Source organism: Quercus robur, chromosome 6 (assembly GCF_932294415.1).
Source record: "Quercus robur chromosome 6, dhQueRobu3.1, whole genome shotgun sequence".
Lineage (NCBI taxonomy): Eukaryota > Viridiplantae > Streptophyta > Magnoliopsida > Fagales > Fagaceae > Quercus > Quercus robur.
In genome coordinates this window covers 17048445-17072538 of record NC_065539.1, presented here as the reverse complement: position 1 = coordinate 17072538, position 24094 = coordinate 17048445, and the positions used below count along the sequence as shown (strand labels likewise).

At 32.0% G+C, this 24094-nt stretch overlaps 1 protein-coding gene across 1 annotated transcript; it reads right to left on the bottom strand.

The window, feature by feature from the left end:
* Window positions 1-11566: 11566 nt before the first annotated feature.
* On the bottom strand, window positions 11567-16607 carry LOC126733025 (probable mannitol dehydrogenase). Its single transcript, XM_050436138.1, has 5 exons — window positions 16344-16607; window positions 16039-16152; window positions 12815-13328; window positions 12555-12708; window positions 11567-11972 (listed from the first exon to the last, which is right to left on the bottom strand). Exons 1-5 carry the CDS (start codon window positions 16442-16444, stop codon window positions 11764-11766), a joined length of 1092 nt encoding a protein of 363 aa, XP_050292095.1. The 5' UTR covers window positions 16445-16607; the 3' UTR covers window positions 11567-11763.
* Window positions 16608-24094: the final 7487 nt, after the last annotated feature.

Here is a 24094-nt window from a genome sequence, read left to right as displayed (position 1 = left end):
TTATCCTCAAGATAAAACAGATCCACTATGAGAGAATTTAAGTTTTACAATAGCGACTTAGACCACTAACATCCTATTGCTACCTCGAGTAGAAAACTTACTACCACGACCACATGACAGCTCTGAGTTCACGGACTACTTCTTTTTTGGATTCACAGCAACCACAAGTACTCCCACTTGTGTTTTTCTTCAAGCTCTTTATGCAGCAACTGAAGCGATCACCAAGCTCTCGACATCAATCTTGATCTTGATAACCCTAAGTATGTATGAAGGCAAACACTTCTAGAACTCACAAGAGATTCACACACAGAGCATATCATCCACCTTAAAACATGGTTAGGGTTTTTCCTTTTATACTTAAGGCGAAACATAAAACCCTACATGTCATATGGGCTTGGGCTGAGTTGAAAATTCTGCAAAAAAAAAAAATCCGCACGAGCTTCGATCGATCGAGTCTATTTTTCGATTGATCGAGCTTTGCAGAAATTGAACAGTAATTTTCTGCAATTACTCGATTCCAACTTTACACATAAATCACTTTGAGCAACCTAAATCTAGACTCTACGTTTTGATCATGATTTGCCAACATTACACATTGAAGTTCTAATACATTTAGATCCTAAGTCCTTAGAACCTAAGAAATAATAACTCCAATACAAGAGTTCCATCTAAAAAGTTTTGATGCAAAAGGCTCGATCTAATTGAATTTTTCTAACATGGTCCTTGTGCTTCATCTCTCAATTCTTTGTGACCATTCTTTTTTGTTCTTTTTATTTTCTTTGTTTTTAGGATTTGCATTGCATAACATTCATGCATTTCATGCTAGGTTTTTTTTGTTAATTTTTTTTATTTAAGGAAAAAGATGGAAAAATGTGTTTTGCTTTATTTTTCTTGGATTTGAAATCAAGGTTGGCCATATTATCTTTACATAACATATTTATGTACCTTGTTTAGCTTGGATGAGCTTATTTTATTGCACCTTCTTAGTTTTAGTTTTGTAGTGCATGTTGTGTGGGAGTTGTTTATAGTTATTAATCACATGATCTTGATCTTGAAGTCACATGCTTTTGATTGTAAGGACTAAAAAATTCTAAGAGAAATGCATAAATAACAATCTCACTACTGTTTACTAGTCAATCATGAACACCTTAGTGCATATCATACGATTTTATATTAGAGAAATTGTAGCATATGCACAAAAAGAACATAAGGTGTAGCCTCAGCTTATAATAATAAAATTAGTGTGTACATTATTGGGATATAATAAATTCAAATTGAAATAAAATTGGTGTGTACATTATGAGGCAAAACAAGAAACTTACATGATTGCAAACTTGTTTTCTAAGAGATGTGAGAGTTATATGATTGATCACTATTGTAGAAAGAGTGATTGATCACTATTTACTTATCACCTCACATGTATCTCAAGCTATTCTAGTTGCACACACTACATAAGTTATTCTTTGCTAAACTTAGTACATTATAATGTGTGTGATCTTGTTGTGGCCATCTAAGATTAAAATTTCCTTGATTGTAATGCAAAATATGTTTAGTGTTTGAGTTTTGAGGGCAAATTGATTGAAAATCTTGTTTTTGGAAGATCTGGGTTGAATCAAGTGGTTTTGAAAAACTTTTCATCTCATACTCATGCATTTTATTCATAAAACATTGTGTTTTGAGGAGATTCTGCATCAAAATGCTCTGTTTTTCAAAAATCTATTTTTTCTAGATTTTCAATTGATCAAACTTGTTGCTTTGACTAATCGAAAATGCGATAAAAATTTTGATTACAATCTACCTAACTCGGTCGGTGCTGGATTGGTGCTAGATCGATTGAAATTGATTTTCGATCAATCAAATCTAATTTTCGACAGATCGAAAATTGTTCAAAGAATTTTTCAAAACAAGCTTTTCTCACGTGTTCTTCACTTTATTCAAACTTTTCAAAAAGCTTTTTGCTCTCTCTCTTCGTCTGATCCAGTTCAAGTCAATTTTTTTCGTTTTCTTCTTATTTTTTCTCAAGGTTTTTTTTTCTTCAAGTGCCGATAAGACCTTTCTACTCCTTCTTTTTCATTTTATTCACATATTTCATGCATTTTAAGGGAAATTTTCGGACCTATAAAAATTTGGGGTTTTTTATTTTTGAGCTGGTTTCTTTCGAAATTGATCACTGGGTTTTTGTTCTTAGATGTTGTAAACATTTTTCCCATGCATTAATTTGATCAATTTGGTGATTTGAGGAAAATTTAAAATTCTAGAGCTTGAAACTACATGAAATTGGGGATTTTGTTCAATTGGGCTATAATTGGTTAAATTGACTTGTGAAATTGATTGATTATGTCATTATATGATGATTTCTATCTAGTGTAATGATTAATTACTCAATTTGATTAATTTTTTGAAAGTGGGTTTTTAAAAAATTTGGGTTTTTTGTTCTAAAACTCTGTGTTCAAGTCAAATTCTTTGTTTTTAAAGTTTAGTTGAATAGTTCTCAATACATTAGAGCATGCATCATTTGTTTATTCTGTTCATGCATCATATAGATTGATATTTTCTATTGTTGTTTTCTCTCTAACTTTGTATGATGTTTTCTGCCCTTGGTTTTCTTTGTTTTCGTTCTTTGGTTCCTGTTTTGGTCCTTCCTTTCCTTCCCTTAGCATTATGGTTAGGAAAACTAGAACCAATAAGAAAAACACCTCCACCTCTACCCCAACCTTTGATAGTGAGCGGTTTCGGTTTGAGAAAAACCAAGATGTCTATGAGAAGTTGAACATATTTAGGTCTGTGTGGGCTGAGAGGAAAGTTGTGTTAGATGAATTAGACCTAGAAATTAGGAGGAACTTTGAGCATAGGGGTTGGTTACCTTTGTTGGAAATTTCTCATCCTCCTTCGGTTGCCTTGATTAGAGAGTTCTATTCGAACCTCTCTGTCGACTCCGATGATTCCAACAATCACAATGTGATAAGTTGGATAAAGGGTGAAGAGTATATCATTACTCCTTCAATAGTGGTCTCTACTCTTGGGGTACCCTTATGATGAGACCCCTCCTCTTGATGACATTATGTCGTATCTTACCAGTTCTTCCATTCAGTGGGGTATTAATCCTCGGATTACCTCACTTAAGCTTACTGAGATTCATTATTTGTTTTTCCGGATTTCTTGTCATTCTATCTGGCCCATCTCTCACTTACACACCATTCCTATTAAGAGATGTGCATTTTTGTATGCCCTTGTGACTGATGCTCCTATGAGTTTTCCTACTCTTTTTATTCGATCCTTGGTAGAGGTTCATAGGAGTAGTTCTACAGCACATGGTCTTTTCTTTCCTGTTTTTATACATTGGATTTTGTTACTTCTAGGATTAGATGAGTTTCCTGCTTCTGAGCCCGTCTATATTATAGCTCCTATAGGTGCCACCTTCCTTAGACAGAGAGCAACTCAGATGAAAGCTAGCTCTAAATGCCCTAAAGTAGAGTCTTCCTCTAGTGCTGCACCTCCTCCTCCTCCTTTTTCAGGAGATCCCACAACTGAGGAGTATGTCGATCTCACTGCTACAGTTGATCCTCCACCTTTTACTTTGGGTGATTCTAACATTCGGAGTATGTTGGATACTGTCATGACCATTCAAGCGGCTCATGGTTAGCTTTTGGTGGATGTACTCACAAAGCTTTAGGCCTTGCATGCGGATTTGGTGAGCATTCGGCGGTCCCGTCCACCACCTCCTTTTAATGATGAGTCTTGATTGCCCTTTGGCAATTTGTCACAAAAAGGGGGAGTACATATGGATGGAGATAGGGGGAGTTTTTTGCTTTTTGGAGGCTTGGAGCTTTAGATTGTATCTAGGTGCTTCATCTTGTATTTATTTATTTTGGCTCTTGATGTATTTATTTTTTATGGGATGTATATGTTAGGGGGAGACATTATGTTTTTTATATTCTTTATTGTTTCTTGTTTCACATGTGCTACATTGATTATTCATTTATATTATGAGGTTATTCATGATATATGTCTTTTATTTTTTGTTTTGTGAAATCAAGAATTTATTTTATTTACTTGTATTTTCCACACATGAGTTTATGTGTTTGTTGAGTGTTTCAGGAATATATAGGTTGATTGTCGTGCTGCTATCTACACTGGCAATTGATGGATAGTAGTTAGGTTGAATTGTTTTTGGGCATTTTATTGTAATGGACTGTTTTGTAACTTAGAGCATTTTTGTTTTTGTTATGTGTTAGGTTCTAAGGATTTAGGATCTAAATGCATTAGAACTTCAATGTGTAATGTTGGCAAACCACGATTAAAACTTAGAGTCTAGATTTAGGTTGCTCAAAGTGAATTATGTGTAAAGTTGGAATCAAGTAATTGCAGAAAATTACTGTTCTGCAAGGCTCAATCGATCGAAGCTCGTGCAGAATGTTTTTTTGCAAAATTTCCAACTCAGCCTAAACTTATATGACGTGTAGGGTTTTATGTTTTGCCTTAAGTATAAAAGGAAAAACCCTAGCCACGTTTTAGTTGTTGTTGATATGCTGTATGTGTGAATCTCTTGTGAGGTCTAGAGGTGTTTTCCTTTATACATACTTAGGGTTATCAAGATCAAGATTGATGTCGAGAGCTTGTGATCACTTCAGTTGCTGCATAAAGAGCTTAAAGAAAAACACAAGTGGGAGTACTTGTGGTTGCTATGAATCCAAGAAAGAAGTAGTCGGTGCACTTAGAGCTATCACGTGGTTGTGGTAGTAAGTTTTCTTCTCGAGGTAGCAATAGGATGTTAGTGGTCTAAATCGCTATTGTAAAACTTATATTCTCTCATAGTGGATTTGTTTTACCTTGAGGATAACTAGGTTAAATCCTCCCCAGGTTTTTTACTGGTTTGGTTTTCCTGAGTTATCATATTGTTGTGTTCTTTATTTTTCGCATTGTTTATATGATATGATTTACTTGTGTTAACCTAGATTTTGAATAATTTACCTAAGTAATCCCTTGGCTAAATAACTAGATTAAATAACTTGTGTTTTAAGGGGTCTAAAAACATACAAAATGTTTGAGCTTCAAGTCCCAATATTTATTTATTTCAAATATTTGTTTAAGGATGTGCTCCACTTGTTTTTTGAAAGAATTGAATCAATAAAATTTTCAGAAATTGTTGTTTCCTTTAAGACATGAGTTTAATAATATGAACAATTTATAGAACCCTTTACTCTTTCACTATGGAATTGTTGTTTAAATTTTAATGCGTTATCCTTCCTTATTTATCCATTCATATGCATTTAGTTTCTTGCTCTTTTCATTTTTGATGCATCTTAATTTGTTATAATATTTTGCTATCTTGGAGGGTTAGTCATGTTGTTCAAGTGTTTTCTACTAGAGTCACTAAGTACATTCTCATGTGTAAGGTTGAATTTAATCAACCATCTTGTTAGTTTTATTCCGTGTCAAATTTGCTTGTATTTCAGCATTTAGTAATCCTGTATTTAGATGGGATTGTTGTAAGGGTAGTGAGTGAGATAGAGTGTTGAAATGCTCAAGAGTGTGCAAGAAAACAGAAACTTGCAACTGGATCTCGCAGGTGACTCGCGGCTTCAAGCCGCCAGAAGCAGCACACGTGCCAAGCATGCCAGAAGTTGAAGCGTCATGCTAGCTAGAGCACTACAGGACAAAATAGGACAACTGGCCGTTCTGTTATCTCGAGGCTGGATCTCACGACTCAGTCAAGCCGCAAGGTCAAGCCGTGAGCCAACCCTGTTTTGAAAAACCTAACTCTTCACATTCCATTTTCACCCCAGTATAAATACCTCTTATACCCACAAAAGAAAGAGAGCTTCTAGAGAGAATTTTGAGAGAGAAACCCTAGAGTAAAACAAGATTGATTCATCCACAATCTTCACATAAGAGACTCTTCAAAATTCCTCTACTCTCTTCCTTTCCTTTGTTAAATCCTTGAGAGACATTTTTACTAAAACATTTTCTCACCATATTCATTATTGTAAGAGGGCTGTTTGGTGTTCTGAGAAGCAGTTAGGAAGGAACCAATTTACATTGGTTGATGCCATGGTCAAGTAGCGGAATCTAGGAAGCTAGAAAAGAAATAGGTTCGGCACAACCTCATTGGAGCAAGAAGCTTGGAGGGCTTAGGTACACTGGGTAGATTAGGCTTAGAGGGTCTATTGCTGTTCATGTATCCCAACTACATTTTCTAGTGGATTACTTATCGCTTGGAGGGCGGCGGAGAGGTTTTACGCCGAAGGCTTCGGTTTCCTCTTTGATAACACATCGTTGTGTTGTCCTTGTGTTTGCATCTCTCTTCCCTTAATCTTTACCTTTTATTTTCTATTGTGGATGTGTTTTTGATTGGCTTAGATTGTTTACCAATTCTGTGTATAGCTTATGTTCATTTTCCGCGCACTAGTTGTTTGTCATAAAGCTTGCATTGGTTATTTTGTAATTGGGGGTCTAAATGTTCAAGAGTGTTTTATACACTATTTGAACTTTCATCATGTTTGTAAGATTTCAATTTAATTTTTTAAAGCATAGAATTTTAAAATCTTTCACTGGGTGAATTTCTAAATGTTGCTCAATGACATTTTGTGTTTGTAAAGGCAGTCAAAAATCAAACAAAGAGGTACTTAAGAAGATTTGTGAAAGCGTGAGGAGGTTTATTTACACCAAGGACCATGAGCAAGTCCAAGGACGAGGCTTTAGGCTTTATTTTTTTGGAGTAACATTTGGATTTCCTAATTAATTGTTTTGTTTTGATGCTAAGTAAAAAAGTGAAGTTACCATGTCAGCTTTTCTATTTATATAAATTGATAGTTTTGTTTGATTGAACTTGGATCATTTGAAGGTTTTTTTTTTTTTTTTGACAATTTTCTTTACTAGGATGTGTTACAATTGAAACTTAATGTATCTTTCCCTTTATCTCTGTTTTTCCTTTTCACTATTTCAGTGCTATGTATGTGCTATACTCAATTTTCTTTACTAAATTTGTTGCGAAAAAAATGTTTTTTTTAGACCTATATTGATATTGAGTTGACTTAATTTCAATTCAATTTATTTTCCATTTTTATAATAATTAAATCTTTGCTGTAAAGTGCTGTAGCTTCAGCCACATTGTCTAAGGAAGTTAAAACACTTTAGTGAGAGTTCTATTTTTGTTTATGTGTCTGTATGTATGTTTTATTCTTTGGTTGATTTATTAATTATTTCCCTTGATATGATATATTATAATAGGTTGATGTGCTATATCATAATAGGTTGTTGGTGGTTGCTTTTTCATCATGATCAGAAGGTGAAGGTAGAAATTACCCTTATCAATACCTGTTGTGTCTTCGTCCTTATCATAAGATGTAGATAGACTTTTATTTTTTTTTATTTTTTTTCCAAACCTCATCTTGCTTAACAAACCTTATATTTATCTATTTGTACCACATATTTATCTATTGATTTTTTATGTATATAATTTTTATGTTAAGTTGTTCTATACAGCTATTTTAGAATTGTTATGAAATATTGTTTCCGTAAATAAAGTTTAATATTGGTTTATTTTAATAATCAGTTAAATTATATAACATGCCCCGGAAGAATTTTAATGTATTTCATTGTCTTCTAATAAGTAAAATGACCCCATGCATTGCATGGGTTTAAAGCTAGTTTAATATAAATGCCAAGACAGCCGAGTAATATCATTGTCTTTTTCTTTTTTCTTTTTTCTTTTTTGGGGGGGGGAGGGCAGGGGCGAACAAGTAGTGTCTTTTACTTAAACTAAAGCACTCATATTATATGTATGTGTGTGTGTGTGTGAAGCATTTGACTTTTTATTGACTTTGACATATTAGCTTTGCAAGCCTGATAAATTTACACCTCAATACGCAATATGTATCAGGAAGCAAATTTTTGCAACACGGGTTAATGGTTAAAGGTGAACAACAACTAAATCCTATCTATACTTAGAATTCTCCCTTTTCATATTACCACTGATCTAGAACAAATCGCCATGGACTTTCTAGACTCCCAAGCAAGCCTAAAATCGCGCAAGGCAAAAAAAATAGTAGAAATCATTTGGGCGATGGAGTCAAAATTGCATGAAATTTGGCAGATTCTCCCTTTTCATATTACCATTGATCTAGAACAAATCACCTTGGACTTTCTAGACTCCCAAGCATGCCTAAAATCGCGCAAGGAAAAAAAAATTAGTAGAAATCATTTGGGCGATGGAGTCAAAATTGCATGAAATTTGGCAGGGTGAAGGGAAACGTTCTTCTGAGAAATAGTCGTTCCTTTGCCATGATGTACCCCTTGATTTTGGCGAATTCCCCCGTTTAGGCCTCGAAAATTATGATTTGGTCATTTATAGTAATTTTTGTCTTTTTGCTCTAAATTTAGAATAAAGTCCCGCTAATTTTGGGATAACCCTTAAGGTTAGTTGTATAAAATTTTGCATTTAACTCAATTTTGTCATTTTTGGTAAATTTTGGTATTTTGCCACCTAATCTCATAATTGGTGCAAATTAGGGTTTCAGACGTTTCCTAATTGTCTTAGGATTTTACTTTCTCATTATTTATATGCTTTGTAGTTGTCAAAGGCAAAATAGATTATCATCAACAAAATTGCATAGTTTTTTTTCTCAAACTTTTCTTTGGTAGATTTCAGTTTATCACTTTGTAGATTCAAGGAACCCCTCGTGAATTCGAGTTTTACTACAAAAATACTAACAGTTTAGTTTTTGTCCATTAAAGAGAGTATCGTGTGTGCTTTCTTCAAGCTTTTGTGACATCAACCACCATTTGTGGAATGCCGTGCACAATGAAGAATGGGTGTGGGTGCGGCGGGACTCGACAATTAAAAAATTATTAAAAATATATATTTATATATTTTATATATTGCTAAGCATGCTTTTTTATATAATAATAATAATAATAATAATAATGTACAAAATAAAGTCTCTCTGACCAAAGGCTTTGTGGCTCACATACCAAAGGCTTAGTGGTTTAGTGGCCCAATGTTAAAAAAAAAAAAAAAAAAAGATGTGGCTCACGTGAGAGGCACAAAAAACAAAATAAAGCCTCTCTACCCAGCGCGCGAATCGGCCCAGTTGGATGCGAATCAGCGCGCGTTAGAGCTGAATCAGCGCGAGTTGGCGCGAATCTGGAAACAAAAAAATAAAATAAAATAAAATGGATGCGGTTCGACGAGTAGGCAACGACGTCCCTCGCGCGTTGCCTATTGGAATTATACTTAAAAAGTAATAATTCAAGAGAAACAAATATAATACATCTATCAATTAACAATTATATCTTGTGCATATGTAATAAAAATCAACAATAAGATGTAAGAAATTTACATACTAGATTATGTTATTCAAGGACCTCACAAGCAATCAGGATGCTTTCCCCAGCTAGTCAGGATTAACAAGAGCTTATTTTCTCTTTCACACCCCCTTGCAAGTGTGGCCTTGACAATATTTATAATATTTAGAAAGGACATGACCAGCCATAAAATCCTTCCTATCATAATAACACTTCATGTAACAGAAATGTTACATTTGTTAATAAACAACTTTATTAATTAGATTCATTAATGAAGAAGTTCATTAATGTGTTATTACTTTTATAACTCCATGCTAATACATGGATTCATCTATTGTTCATATCCAGAACTACTATAATGACAACACCTTTAATAGGAGTTCAAGTTACTGGTATTGACATGATAGATTTATTAAAGCCAACACTCAACGTGCATGAATCTCATTATGGAAGGACTTCCGAGATTATTATACACTAACCATTGAAAGACTAGCCCTTATTGTCTTTCATAATCTGAGCAATTCTAACTCGCACCTCCCTTCCATCATGGTCCAACAATGTACCTATCAGAATAGGCTACTTCATGATGGATATGGTCAAGTCAAGGACTACAATGAATGCATTCATAATCTTAGTCTACTAAATCAAGAAGACCTATTTCAATATATCAATATCTCACATCATAAAAATATTGCATAATTTCATAAGAGACTGAATATTTATTTGTTAATAATAGAGGCATCATATATATTATGTTGGGCCACATTATTCTAACAGTCGCATCGAACACAGGTGTGGCGGCCATTTTGCCGTGTCCGTGCATCCTAGGCCGTGCACATAGTATCTATGAGATTTAATACTGCAGACTCCTAACCAATCTTTACAATATCCACAGCTCTCACAAAATAGCAAAACATTGGTAAGAGAATACTACACACCAAAAATAATTCTTAGTTGCCTGCACATGCTCAGCTAACCAAATAAGGGTTGGTTGTTGTGGTTTGTAATTGTGGAACTGTTGTTTTAGATGCGTACTCTTTGCCTTATGAGTTCAACACCTCAACTAAATCTATTCCAGGTTTCGTCACTGTATAGACTACAAAGCATTGTTTTTCTGATGGAAAGCAAGATTTGGAAGGTGCAAATTAATTGTGAAGACCCAAGATTGTTTCAGGCACTCTAAAGATTGCATTGATTGAACTGAGTTTGGCTTAATGGTTGAGGATTTAAAAATGATGATGGATAACTTCTTCGAAGTGTCTTTGCTTGAAATTAATAGAGCCCGTATTATGTACGTGTATGTACGTATGATAACTGTTGTTTACTATTTTAGAAATATTTGAATTTATTTTACGACATTATTTATTTAGGACAATTTTTAATTCTAAGTGGGGAATGTGTAAATTACTGAAAAAATTGTCCATGAATGGTTTTTTTTTTTTTTTTCTTTTGGAAGAAACATTTCAAAGGTGACTTGCAGAATTTTGTCACCAAAAAAGACAAATTTGGATGTTATTGCCCGTGTGAAGCAATACTATTTACCAAGTGAGAGTTATGACATGTGTGACGATGCACCATATTATGGTGTGACCATTTATGACAAAGATACACTAACAATTTGATGCTCCTAGAGAAAGTAATTCCTTGAATCAAGCTTGATGGTCATTAGATTTGACATGTTAGATAACAAGAAGAAAGGTGCAGTGTTTAAATTTGCAGTGGCATTTGAAGTAGAATTTACAGATTTAGAAAGCTTTGATATCATGTGAAAAATACAGCAGGATTAATGTTTGGTAATATCGAAACATTAATATACTAGAATACATTGATATTGAAATACTCCAATATTATAGACAACCCAAAACAGCGGTCAAAACGAAATACAAAACTTTGATTAGAACCCCGCCTATCATGGTTAAGACTTGAGAGCTTAATTTACTTGCACATTTTTGTTCCAATGATAGAATGACCAATTATCTAGTAGAATTTGTAGTTAGACTTTAAAAGTTTCATTTTTTTTTCTTAGACTATTAAAAATATTTCATTATCTATCTTTAAACTTAAAAAATTCCATTTTTATTTCATTTTTATAGAATTGTTTATCCATTTTTCACTGCTAAACTATTGAAAAAATTATTTAGAAAGTTAAGAGGAAAAAAAAAAATCTCATACAAATTTTAGAGACGAAAATAATATTTTAACTTTATAGTGATGAAAGAAAACACTTTGTTACATGTATTGTTGTCCTCACTTGTCCTAGTTAAATTTAAATCCTTCAACATAAACATCCATATATATATTATTTTATTTATTACACATTATATGAAAGTTTGAAGGACAGGCTTATGGTAGAGACCCAGCAAAACATAATAAATTCAATACCACCCCATCCAACCAAAAAAACCATGGAACATTGGAACAATAAAAGAAAATTAATTAAGACACAAAGCTATTTCTTCAAGGCTTGGTAGCAGCCAAGGTGTTTCCAATGTCAATGACAAACCTGTATCTAACATCATTCTTAGCAAGACGCTCCATTGCGGTGTTCACATAATCCATTGAAACAACCTCAATGTCTGCCGTGATGCCATGTTTTGCTGCAAAGTCAATCATCTCTTGCGTCTCTTTCATTCCTCCAATGCCACTCCCGGCAACCATCTTCCTTCCTGAATTTTTTTCCAAATCTTAGTAACTCTCTTAACTAATAATGAAAAATCTAAACAAAATTCTAATTAAGAGTAATCTTAATGGATAGAATTATTGGATAATCTTAAGATGGCGAAATTAAAACTTCTCTCCACCCTTCCCTCTAAGGCCAAAACTTATAAAACAGTAAAGTAAAGAAATAAGAACAAGTAATACTAGTGATATTATAATCAATTCAGACCCCACCGCACACCCTTGGCAAAATGGTCACTCCACAAATATAAGTATTTGTGGGGTGAGGGAGACAAGGACTGGAATTCAAGTTTTCAAGAAAGAACTTTACACACGTATCAACTTAGATTAGTATAGAGTAGAATTCTATCTTGTATATAAAAAATGAATAATTCGACATTTATTTATTTATTTATTTTATTAGCGAAATGATACTATCACATTTATTATTATCTCAATTTTTATAATTTTTTTTTCCAGTAAAATTGGTAGAAAAAGCCTTGGCATTTTTCAGATGAAAATTTGCAAAGCACAAAAAATGGAAATAATGGAAAATTTATAATGGTCTTAAATTCTTAATAAGCAATTACCCGAAATCAACGGAAACACAGGTAGCTCAAGTGGCTTGTCCGGTACACCCACCATGACAAGCGTTCCATGGGACTTCAATAGACCAAGCAATGGTAAAATGGGGTGCACTGCAGAAACAGTATCAATAATACCATCCATTGTGTTCATGGCAGCCTGCACAAATTTAATATGTATCCATCATCGACACCCAATATCTCAAAGTACAACCATTATGAGCATGAGTTTAAAAGATAGAAAGTAATATAAGCTAAAAATATACCTGAATTTGGTCTGGATCACGGCTAACCAAAAAAGAATCAGCACCAAGATGTTCCAAAGCTTCATCCTTCTTGCTAGGTGAGGTACTAATTACAGTCACTTTTGCCCCAAAAGCCTTAGCAAATTTGACAGCTACATGACCAAGCCCACCTAAGCCCACAACCCCAATATGCTTACCAGGTTGGGCTAAACCAAAATATTTCAAGGGGCTATACACTGTGATCCCAGCACAGAGTAGTGGAGCACCAGAATCAAGTGGCATATTTTCTGGGAAATGAACTATGTAGCGCTCATTAGCTACCATTGTGTCTGAATAGCCTCCATAGTTGAATGTTCCATCATGATAAATGGAATTGTAAGTGAGTATCACTTTGGGACAGTAATTTTCAAGGTCATTTTTGCAGCTCTCGCAGGAGTGACATGCACCAACCATGCATCCTACGCCCACTTTGTCTCCAACTTTAACTTTATTCACCTTGCTCCCTACTTCTGTCACTTCCCCAACAATTTCGTGCCTTCGACACAAAAATTCCAATGTCAATTTTTACTTGTGAGATTTCAAAATATAAACTTTATTGTTTCCATTCTCAAAGTTATGTTCATTATAAAACTAATCATATTGAACTATGATATATTACTTTGTTAAGATGTTTACAATTAATGTATATTCTTATTCTTAAAAGAATAATCTCTTTGTATAACATTTAAATTGTTGTAATGTGGGTTCTAATTAACTCGATTGATAAAGTCTCTGATAGTTGAATAAGAGATCTGCGGTTCAATCCCCGCTTACACCAAAAACTGATTAGTGTCTTGTTCTGACGATAAAGAGTTATCATCAAAAGCGGACGTCATAAATTTAAAATTATCTAAAAAAGACTTGTTATAATAAATTAAAAAATAAATATAAATATATTCGTCCAACATTATCTCTTTTCTAGTCACATTGGCCGATGTGTTTTAAAATTGTTTAATCAAAATTATTTTGATTTTGAACTTAGATGCATTAACCACACCACTTTCATCCATTTCTCTTGGAATATTATGATTGGAATTTAGTTAACTTTTAATCTAAAAATCAAAGTATGTGATGCAAGCCTTTAGGTTTTTTTTTTTTTTTTTTTTTTTTTTTCATTATCTCTTATATTTGGAATAATGTAAAGAATTCTTTTATATTTATGTTATTTTGAAATTTTTTATACATAAAAAAATTTATATAAATGATTTTTTTTTTTTTTTTGCTAATCATACATGTGCTCAATGATTAACAAGTCATGTGAATATTATATAAAACACTTTCTTTAACAATTTGATGAAAACTTATTAGAAAAAAAAAAGTTTTGATAAAATAATTCCTCAATCATAGAGACGTAATCAAAGCAATTGAAAACTAATTAGTATAATAAGCAATGAATAAAACTTGGAGATGAATTGTGAAAGTTTACACCCACCCCCCCCCCCCCCAAAAAAAAAAAAAAAGCCCATATTCTACTAAATTTAATACCTAGCATTTTTTTTTTTCTATTGCTTTATATATATCATCATCATTATAATCACTTGACATATATTTTGAGAGGATTATGACTTAATTTGTTTGGCTATTGTCTATAGATTTGCTTATAACATAACTATTAAAAACAAATGAGGAGATTAAGTGTAATTTTCGTAAAAATTACTTGCAATAACTATATCTAGATATTGGTATAAAAATTTAAAAATTTTCAAAAAGCTTGGAGGTCCCTAGTCAGAAAAAGTTTCTCTCCAAACAAGTTTGTAGAGTTTTATCCATTAGATTGCATGTTTGTATTATATCCTTCATGCTAACAAAATTTCAAGAAGGTCAAAGATTAATAAATATGTCATAAATCAAATGTTTAAATTTCTATTTTTATTATAAAAATTATGTATAAAAAATAAGTTCATTGTTCGGACAGTAAATAGCATTCGATTTTGATATGTATGTGAAGAATATAAAGAACATGTAATCAAACAGTAAGATTTTAAAATTTTAAATCTAATAAAAAAATATAAGAATATTTTGAAGAGTTTCTCTCCAAATTAATTGGGAGAGAAATCTCGTCCTCCATGACTTGCCTGACCTCCAAGTTGTTCTGCTATTGGTTGCTTATATAGTTTAGATGAAAAAAGATGCAATGTTATAAGGCAAAGTCCATGATACAAATTAGGTATGAAAATACTCTTTTAAAATAAAAATTGGCTCGATCACATCATATCATTTATTTTTTATATTTTATAATAAAGTTGTGTACTGAAAGTTCTTTTTTTGATTTGATTTGTGTACTGAAAGTTCTGATTGGATTAATTGACTATTTTTTTTCCAATCCTTCTCAATATATATATATATATATATATTTTTAAATGAAATGTAATTACTACACTGCCCTTGTGCCAAATTACTATCCTTTATTAAAGAATAAAAAAATTTTCATAATAAATTCATTATAGTTTACTGTGGTTTCAAATCAAAACATAAATTTTACAAAAGTTTCGATTAAAATAAAAACATTTCGATAAAAATATTGAGCTAGACTGCAAGCACAAAGTGTTCATGACAAAAATTATTATTAAAACACAAAAAAAAAAAAAAGAATAATAGAGTTTCACTTAGAGTAATTATTTTAATATGCTTATAATATGTCACATGATCTAAGGAGAAAAACAAATGAAATAAAAAAGGAGAAGAGATTCAACAAAAAAAAAAAAAAAAAAAAAAAAAAAAAAAAAAAAAGAAAAAGGAGAAGACATCACTTGTTGCATCCACAGTGAGATTCTGGATGTGAATAGTCAAATAATTAAAAAAAATTGGATACTTTTGTTTATCAAAAAATAAAATAAAATAAAATATCTTGATTTTAATATTTCTTTAAAATTTAAGGTTTAATTTGAAATGATCCTAAGATATTGGAGAATTATTTAATTTATTCACCTCTCTCTCTCTATATATATATAAATTAATACATTATTTTACAATGTGATCCATTATCAACGTATCCATTTTGGATCTCATAAAAAAATATCAATTTTGGATATCTATTTAAAAAATAATAATAATAATACGTTATACTACCGATATCTATACACTTAAAAGTTGTGAGTACGGGAAAAGCCCAGAAATTTTTTTTTTCTTCGCCGAAAGGAACAAACAGGACTAATAAATTTGAAAAATACTAGGAGGAAATATTAAAAAATAAATAAATAAATTACCCAGGAACAAGAGGGTAGAATGAGAAGCCCCAATCATTCTTGATGCTGTGAAGATCGGAGTGACATATTCCACAATACAGCACCTTAAACCTCACATCCTCATCCCCTGTTTCCCTGCATTAATTAATTTGTCATTTCAACATAATCATCAACTCATCTCATCAAGGCTAGTAGTACACACACTTTCCAAAAATAAGTAAAATCAAGTCACGATTTTTCTCGTTTTTGAGGACTATGTGTTTGTGTGTGTGTAAAATATACACTCCTCTTGATAGTAATACAAAGCGAATATTCATGAACTTTACCTTCTAGATAAGTTGAAAGGAGAGAGATGGCCAGATTGGTCTCTAGCGGCCCACCCAAAAGCCTTCACAGGGTGTTCTTCTTCTGGTGGTACCTTTGCCATTTGAGTGAAGAGTAGAGAACTGATGTGTTATTGCTTACAGAGTGGAAGAGCAAAAGTACGATGAATTGGTCTTGACTCTGCTTCTCTTTATACAGAAAGCAAGGTAGGTATAGATGGTACCTGAGGTAGTGAGAAAGATGTAGAACCTTTTTTTTTTTTTTTTTTCCTGCTGATGAATAAGAAATAAAGCATTTCACTGACTTAATGGATTAGCTAAAAGCATTTCCAGCCACTTTCCACGTTTTTGTACTGATTTGAGAATGAATTGTGGCATTTAATTTTTATCTACCTATTTTTTAAATATATTTTTAATAAATTCTTTATCTTATTTAAATATTATTTCTTCATTTATTGTTTATTTTTTTTAATCATCATTTATTCTTTTTTTAACAACTATATTTTTCAATGAAAAGTGTTATGTTCACAACATTTTATGTAATACTTTTACAACAAAATTTATGTGGGAAGTTGTTATTAGTTCTAATTTGAACTCACCATTGAAATTATTTTTTTGCTTGCCAATATTAACTAATAACAATTTATTACTTAAAATTTATTATAAAAATATTGTGGTAGTATTTTTCAATTAGGATTTTTTATTTTTATATTATTTTTCTTCCTTTCATTTCATTTTCATCCACGTTTCATTTCTTTTTTTTCTTTTTCTTGTTTTTCTTCTCCACACAAGACACACAGCCCCCCCCCCCCCTTCTTTTTATTTTCTTTTCCACCTCAAGAACATTCCAGCGCTTCACATCAGAGAGAGAGAGAGAGAGAGAGAGGCTTGGGCCTCCACCGCATGCATCTCCACCGCCGCTCTAGCATCTCCACCGTCGCTTGTCGTCCTCCCCACCGATCGGCTTGGGTCAGATCGGCTTGTTATTTATTTATTTATTTATTTATTTATTTTCATATTTGCTTGTTCTAATTCAACTTTATTTTAAGAATTGGATTTTGTTTTGTGTTTTGTGATTGGATTATGTAAGAAACGGGGTCAGATCGGCTTTTTTTTTTTTTTTTTTTTTTCATATTTGCTTGTTTTGATTCAAATTTATTTTAAGAAATAGATTTTGTTTTGTGTTTTGTGTTTGGATTATGTGAGAAACGGAGAGAATGAGAGAAAAAAAATCCGGAGGAGAGAGAAAGAATTGATATAATAGTAGCTGGGATAATTTTTTAAGCAGAAAAATTGATTTGGAGTTGCTACAATGTTCTCTAAATTAAGAGAATCACTGTAGCAATTTCAAAAATAAATTTGGAGAATTTGGACGTTTGGAGAATCAGCCGGAGCATGAATAGTAGCCTTTGGTGCTCCAAAAATAGCTATACAAAAACTATTAGAGATGCTCTAAGGTACATGTAATATCCAGTAAAAGAAAAAAAAGAGATAGAGAGAGACTTTAAAGGTGGAGTATTTAAGTAATTCTTTTTGTGGGGTTAATTTTATAAATAATATTATTAAGAGAGTTTTTAGAAATTAGGTTGAAACTTTAGCTATATATAAGCTAATTAAGTCAGCGTATAATTATAGATATTTTTAAAAGAGAACTTATTAGAATATTCACGTAAAGGAGGATTGACAATACATTTGATGTAAGAGCGTAAGATATCTCATCCTTCATCAAATCTAAGTTTTATATGAAATTAGAATATCTTTAGGTTGGTATTTTTGGCACAATTATCTCGTGTAAAAGACAGTAAATAATAGAGGAAAAAATAATAAGTTTATGTGATAGTAACTTATAGTCAATCACAATCTACTATATAAAACAATTGTGGTACAATATATATATATATATATATATATTTGCGTGCGATACTAGCATTATTGTTTCTTGCTGTCATGACAAATCATTTTCATTTTCACCTACTTTGACAATAGCAAAATTCAATTTCCTTAGTTAGAGCATCCATAGTAGTGGAGCCAAATTTTTACCTTTTTAGTACCACAAAAAGTCACTTTATCTATTTTACCTTCTCACATCCAACAGTAGTGGTTTTATTTTAGCTTTTAACACAATAAAATAATATGAACACTACAATAAAATAATATTTCATTCAATCACCAAAACACAACCACAACTACCATCAAATCACTGCACAAAGACACGGAGAGAGGAAGAGAAAGGAAAAGTAGTGTGAACACTACACAGAGACACAGAGAGAGGAAGAGTAATATGAACGCAAAAAGAAATGCAGAAAAAAGAATAAAAAATAAGAAAAATAGCATGAACGCAAAATAATTATTTTTTTACCTACCATGTATAGTAAAAAATAACTGTGCACTGTAACTGGAGCAAAAAAAAAAATTACTTTGACTCCACTATTACAGGTACATTTTGAATTTTAGTGGTGCTAAAAATAGCTATATAGTTATATAGCTATTTAGCACCATTATTACTGGTGCACGTATATACTGTTTGTGGGGCTGGACAGCGAAAGCTATCTTTTATAGCTAGAACAGATTTTATTTGTATTCGGCGGTTACTTCGATAGGCCTCACCATTTTGGATTTTGCAACGGGTTATTTTCAAAATCGATTTGACTATTTTCCCCTAACTCATTGTTTTTGTAGAATAGTTTGAGATGAAATATTTGTAGTCTTTTGAAATATATATGGGTGAAAAAATATGTAGAAATGTGTGCAAGTGTGTTTGAAATGTAAAATCTATTGCTCAAACCATGATACCAAAAGTTATGAGAATGGTGATAGAAATTGTATTCCTGAACTTTCTCAAACACGAGTTATGTATGAAAAATTCGGTACACTGTTCTACGTGCATAAACTTACTGTTTCGAAGAGACAGTGCTTGATCTTTTTTTTTTTTTTTTTGGTCAACAACAGTGGCTTGATCTCACTAACGGTACTCCACACATCCAGCTTGATCTCACTAATGACACATCACATCATCGTACTATAATATTATAGAAATGAAAGCTAGGCTAATTAGTAATTGAGTGTACATTAAAAGAATGTAATTAATAAAATAAAACTTATATACAATTTCTTAGTAGTAGTATTTTAAGTTTTTCAAATAAATTCAAAGATTTGTCTAATTAAATTCAAAGACTTATATACATTGAATTTAATTGTCCCTAAAAAAAAAAAAGATGATCAACCATGTATTTGAATTTAATTAGAGAGCCTAATATATAACACTTAAGAAATTGTATCTAATTAAGCTTTCTAATATGCTATACAATTCATGGAATAATTGAAATTCATATTCCAAAAAAAAAATCATAAATTTTATCAAAATTAAAAAATGGAATAATTAAGAAAAATATGAAAAATTACCATAAGTTATATGATGGAATCCTATTATGTTAGACCATTATTTTTAGGAAATTTTTTTCCCTAAAATGGTTTAAATGGTATTCTCCATTCCTTTATGGGAAAACTTATAAGATATCATCCACATGTCTTAAATTACATGATTTATTAAATTATTTACACAAGTCACATAACTATTGAAAAGATCATATGACTAAAATTGCACTGGTTTGCAAAAATAGGGCGTTGAAATAGGATATTCTGTTTTTTTTTTTTTTTTTTTTTTTTTGAAAAGGAAATAGGATATTCTGTTTAGAATATAAAGATAGTGGAATAAATAAAGAGGGATTTGGATCACAAAATTCTATGGCTCTTGTAGAGAGTGCTATTGAGGATGGAAAAGATATGCAAACAACCAAATGTCTCGTCACAAAGCTACCCTTGGAGAGTGCTGTAAGAGCATCTCCAGCAGCTTTTCCAAATTTTTGTACTGTTTGGAGAATGAATAGTGACATTTAGCTTTTACTTACCCACTTTTACCTACCCACTTTCCAACAAATTCTTTATCACATTCTCTATCTCATTTAAATATTATTTCTTCATTTATTGTTTATTCTTTTTTTAATCATCATTTATTCTTTTTTTAACAACTATATTTTTTAATGAGAAGTGTTATATTCACAACATTTTACGCAATAATTTCACAACAAAATTTATGTGGAAAGTTGTTACTAGTTCTAATTTGAACCCACTACTGAAATTATTTTTTTACTCACCAATATTATCTAATAACAATCCGTTACTTAAAATTTATTATAAAAATATTGTAGTAGCATTTCTTAATTGCAATTTCTTATTTTTTATATTATTTTTCCCTTCACACCATCTAGACACGTTTCTTTTTTTTTTTTTTTTTTCTCCACCACCCACGTATCCCACTCCTTTCCACTATCTGCCTTCTTTTTCTTTTTCTTCTACTTCATTCCAGATAATTTCTTCAGCTCTCTCTCTCTCTCTCTCTCTCTCTTCTTTTACTTTTTCTATTTCTACTTCTATTTTCTTACCTCTTCAGCTCACTTTACACACACACACACACACACGCACACACACACACAGCCGACATGGCCTTCGTCTTTTTTTCTTGTTCTGATTCACTTTGTTGTTACAATGGAGCTTAGATAGGCTTTCATACTCTTGATCTGTTGTTTTTGTTTTGATTTTATATTTTTTGTTCTAATTAAATTTGTATTTTTTCCTGTTCTTGATCTGTTATTGTGTTTGTGTTTTGATTATGTTACCGTTTGAGAAAGAGACAGATAAATAAGGAAGAGAGGAGGAAAGAGAAAAAATATTTTCTTATTCAACCGGGTATTTTTTTTAAGAAAATAATGGTTTGGAGTTGCTACAGTGTTCTCTAAATTAAGAGAATTACTATAGCAACTCAAAAAAAAAAAAAAAAAATTGGAGAATTTGTGTGTTTGGAGAAGCTGTTGGAGCGTGAACAGTAGCTGTTGGTGGTCCAAAAATAGCTTTACAGTGACTGTTGGAGATGCTCTAAGGAGCTTAGTAGTGCATTTTGTGTTGGGAACTTGGGATACCCCTCAATTATTGAGGTGAGAGCTCAAGGTAGTGGAGTTTTGAATCATACTCCGTGTTTCCATAGCTATCTTAACACAAAGCTATATCACTCAAGTTGATTGGAAAAGCAAGCACATGAGGGAAAAAACAAAAATTGAAAATTTCACGTCGGAGGCACATAATGCTGATTTGTGTCCCAATCAGGACTGTGACATAGGGTCCCTATCCTATTTATGTGCCCTTTTGATTTTGATTTTGATTTTTTTTTTCACTTGTTTCAATGATAATTTGAGTGATTATCCAGCATTTTGACTATATAATGTAGCCAACTCTAATATTATTGTTTATTATCCATTGAAAAGTTTGATGCGGCTTGATCTTGAAATCTGGTGGTTTGATTTAAGTACTTAAAGTGTTTTAAGCACTTTTTTTAGGAAAAAATGTTCATACACCTCCTAAACTTTCAACTATTGGCCAAAACACCCTTTCAACTATTATATTGGCCAAATTACTCCTTAAACTATACAAACCCGTCAAATTAATACTTCAGTTAGTCTAACGTTAAAATAATAACAGAATAAGCATGTGAGATGCACGTGTTCCCATTTAAAAAACAAATTCAATCATTTGTATTGCTTAAGAAATATTGTGCAAAATGGTAAAAATCAAAATGACATGCAGTGTAGTGAACACTATTTCACAAAACATTATTGGCAAACATATCGTGCGCACAAGATCTTTGATGAAAACCCAATATACAACTAGCAAGAAGAGAACTCAGTATCAAACTGCCAAGTTTGAAATCAACCAAATCCCAACAAAAAAGAGAGAGAACAAACCAGCAAATAGGGGAAAAATAACAAATTTCCATTGAAACCAAAATAAATGTATTGAACAGTGTCTCCCTCTCTTGCAGGTCGTAGGTGATTGGAAAAACAACGGCAGTAACCATGGTAGTTGTTGACGGTGAGGCGGCCGGTGACTATGGTTCTTTTGGTTTGATTGTGTGTCTCTTTCTCTATTACGCTATAGGTTTCTCTCTCCTCTCACCCAATTCAGTCCTTGTTAATATGTTATTTTAAAATTCACGTGGGATACACATGCGTATTTTGTTTGTGTTTTTAATGGAGAGTAACTGGCGTGTTGATTTGACAAGTATATATAGTTTAAGGAGTAAATTTACTAATATAATAGTTTATTAAGGAGTGTTTTGGCCAGTAGTTGAAAGTTTAGAGGGTGTTTGGATATTTTTCCGCACTTTTTTATCCAACCGTCAAAATGACGATTTTACCTTTTAGTTTAACTTAAAGTGATGTTATTGCCTTGGTTAGTGTTAGTGTTATATAATGCTTATCATTGATGGAGCTTGCAAAAGTGAATACCAATGTCAATAAACTTCTTATTCATGAAAGGGAAAGTTTGTGAAGCAACATGCATTTCGTAATCTCTGAACTATTGCATGCTACCTTATTAATAAAGAAAGTAATCTCTGAGCTGTTCAACTAGGGGGATTCGTAGAGTTTGATTTTAAAATAACTTTTCCATAATATAGGTTGCTCTAAATTTTTATATTTATTTTTAAATAAATGGTTTAGAATTGCTTATTCGTGAAAGGGATGATTCTGAAAAAAATAATTAAAAATAAATGGTTTATATGTAGTAACTTATCTGTGATCCGGGCGATTATAAAATTGTTGAACAGAAATACAAAACTGGTTTTAGAACAACTGAAAATGGGTTTTAGAACAATTTATCCGTGAAATGAGAAACCTATAACATTTTCTTCCTATTTTGAGAACGTCTCATATTTTGATTAGTCTAAAGTTGTTGACGCTCAAATAATCGTTTGAAGTTTCTCGCACACAGACACAGTGGGAACGAAACTTTCTTCCCACCTAATTTCAAATTGGATAAAAATTTTGTCCTCTCTAAAATATCTCCATATTACTTTATCAACAGTCAAAGACGTGTGATTTTTTTATCCCATATTTTGAATCTCTTTTGAAGTAATTTTTAATGATGAGTGATGACGTCTATCCTCAATTAAAAAAAAAATGGTTTATTAAGCATAATTAATTTTAGGAAAGATGGTAAATTACATCCCTAAAATTTGAGGGTGTTTATGAATTTTTAAAATTTAAATTTTACTCTCTGAAATTTTGGGATATTTGAATTTTACACTAACATTTCAGAATTTAAATTTTACCCCCTTTAAAGTTTGAGTGTTTGAAAATTACACCCTCAAATTCTAAAATTTTAGGGTGTAAAATCCGAACACTCATAAACTTTGGGGAGTAAAATCTAAGGCTTCATTTGGAAGTTCATAAGGAAATGGAATGGAATGATCATAAGAGAATGGAAATGAATGAAATGTATTTAAGTAAGGGAAAATAATGGAATAGAATGAAATTAAGTAACCTTGATTGGATGTTTTAAAATAAAGGAATGGAAAGGAATGAAAATGAATGGAATGTAAGTAATCTTGTTTGGAAGTAACGTGGATGGAATGGAATTGAATCATTTTATAACAATTGTGGTGGGTAAAGTCTGTCAGTTGATGTTGGGCCGTAGCTCATGTACCAAGCCCAGCCACGATAAAGAAGAAAAGGCATGGGCGTAGGATATCCCGTCCCAATCATGATGGGCCGGGCCTGCTAAGGGGCGTCCGAGGAGGAACACCTCCTCGGACTCACCAAGTAAGTGTCCAATTTGCACCCCATACCTGGCGAAAGTTCACCCAATACGAAGAAACAGTGCGTGACACTCAGGAAGGGGGGGGGGGACAATCACAACTGCCG

Excerpts from the sequence above, each read along its gene's own strand:
- LOC126733025 (XM_050436138.1), bottom strand. The coding sequence starts at position 16,444 with ATGGCAAAGGTACCACCAGAAGAAGAACACCCTGTGAAGGCTTTTGGG. Across the intron at positions 12,709-12,814 it reads GTGATCCAGACCAAATTCAG|GCTGCCATGAACACAATGGA; the intron begins GTATATTTTTAG and ends AAATTTGTGCAG. Across the intron at positions 11,973-12,554 it reads TGTGTTTCCGTTGATTTCGG|GAAGGAAGATGGTTGCCGGG; the intron begins GTAATTGCTTAT and ends AAAAAAATTCAG.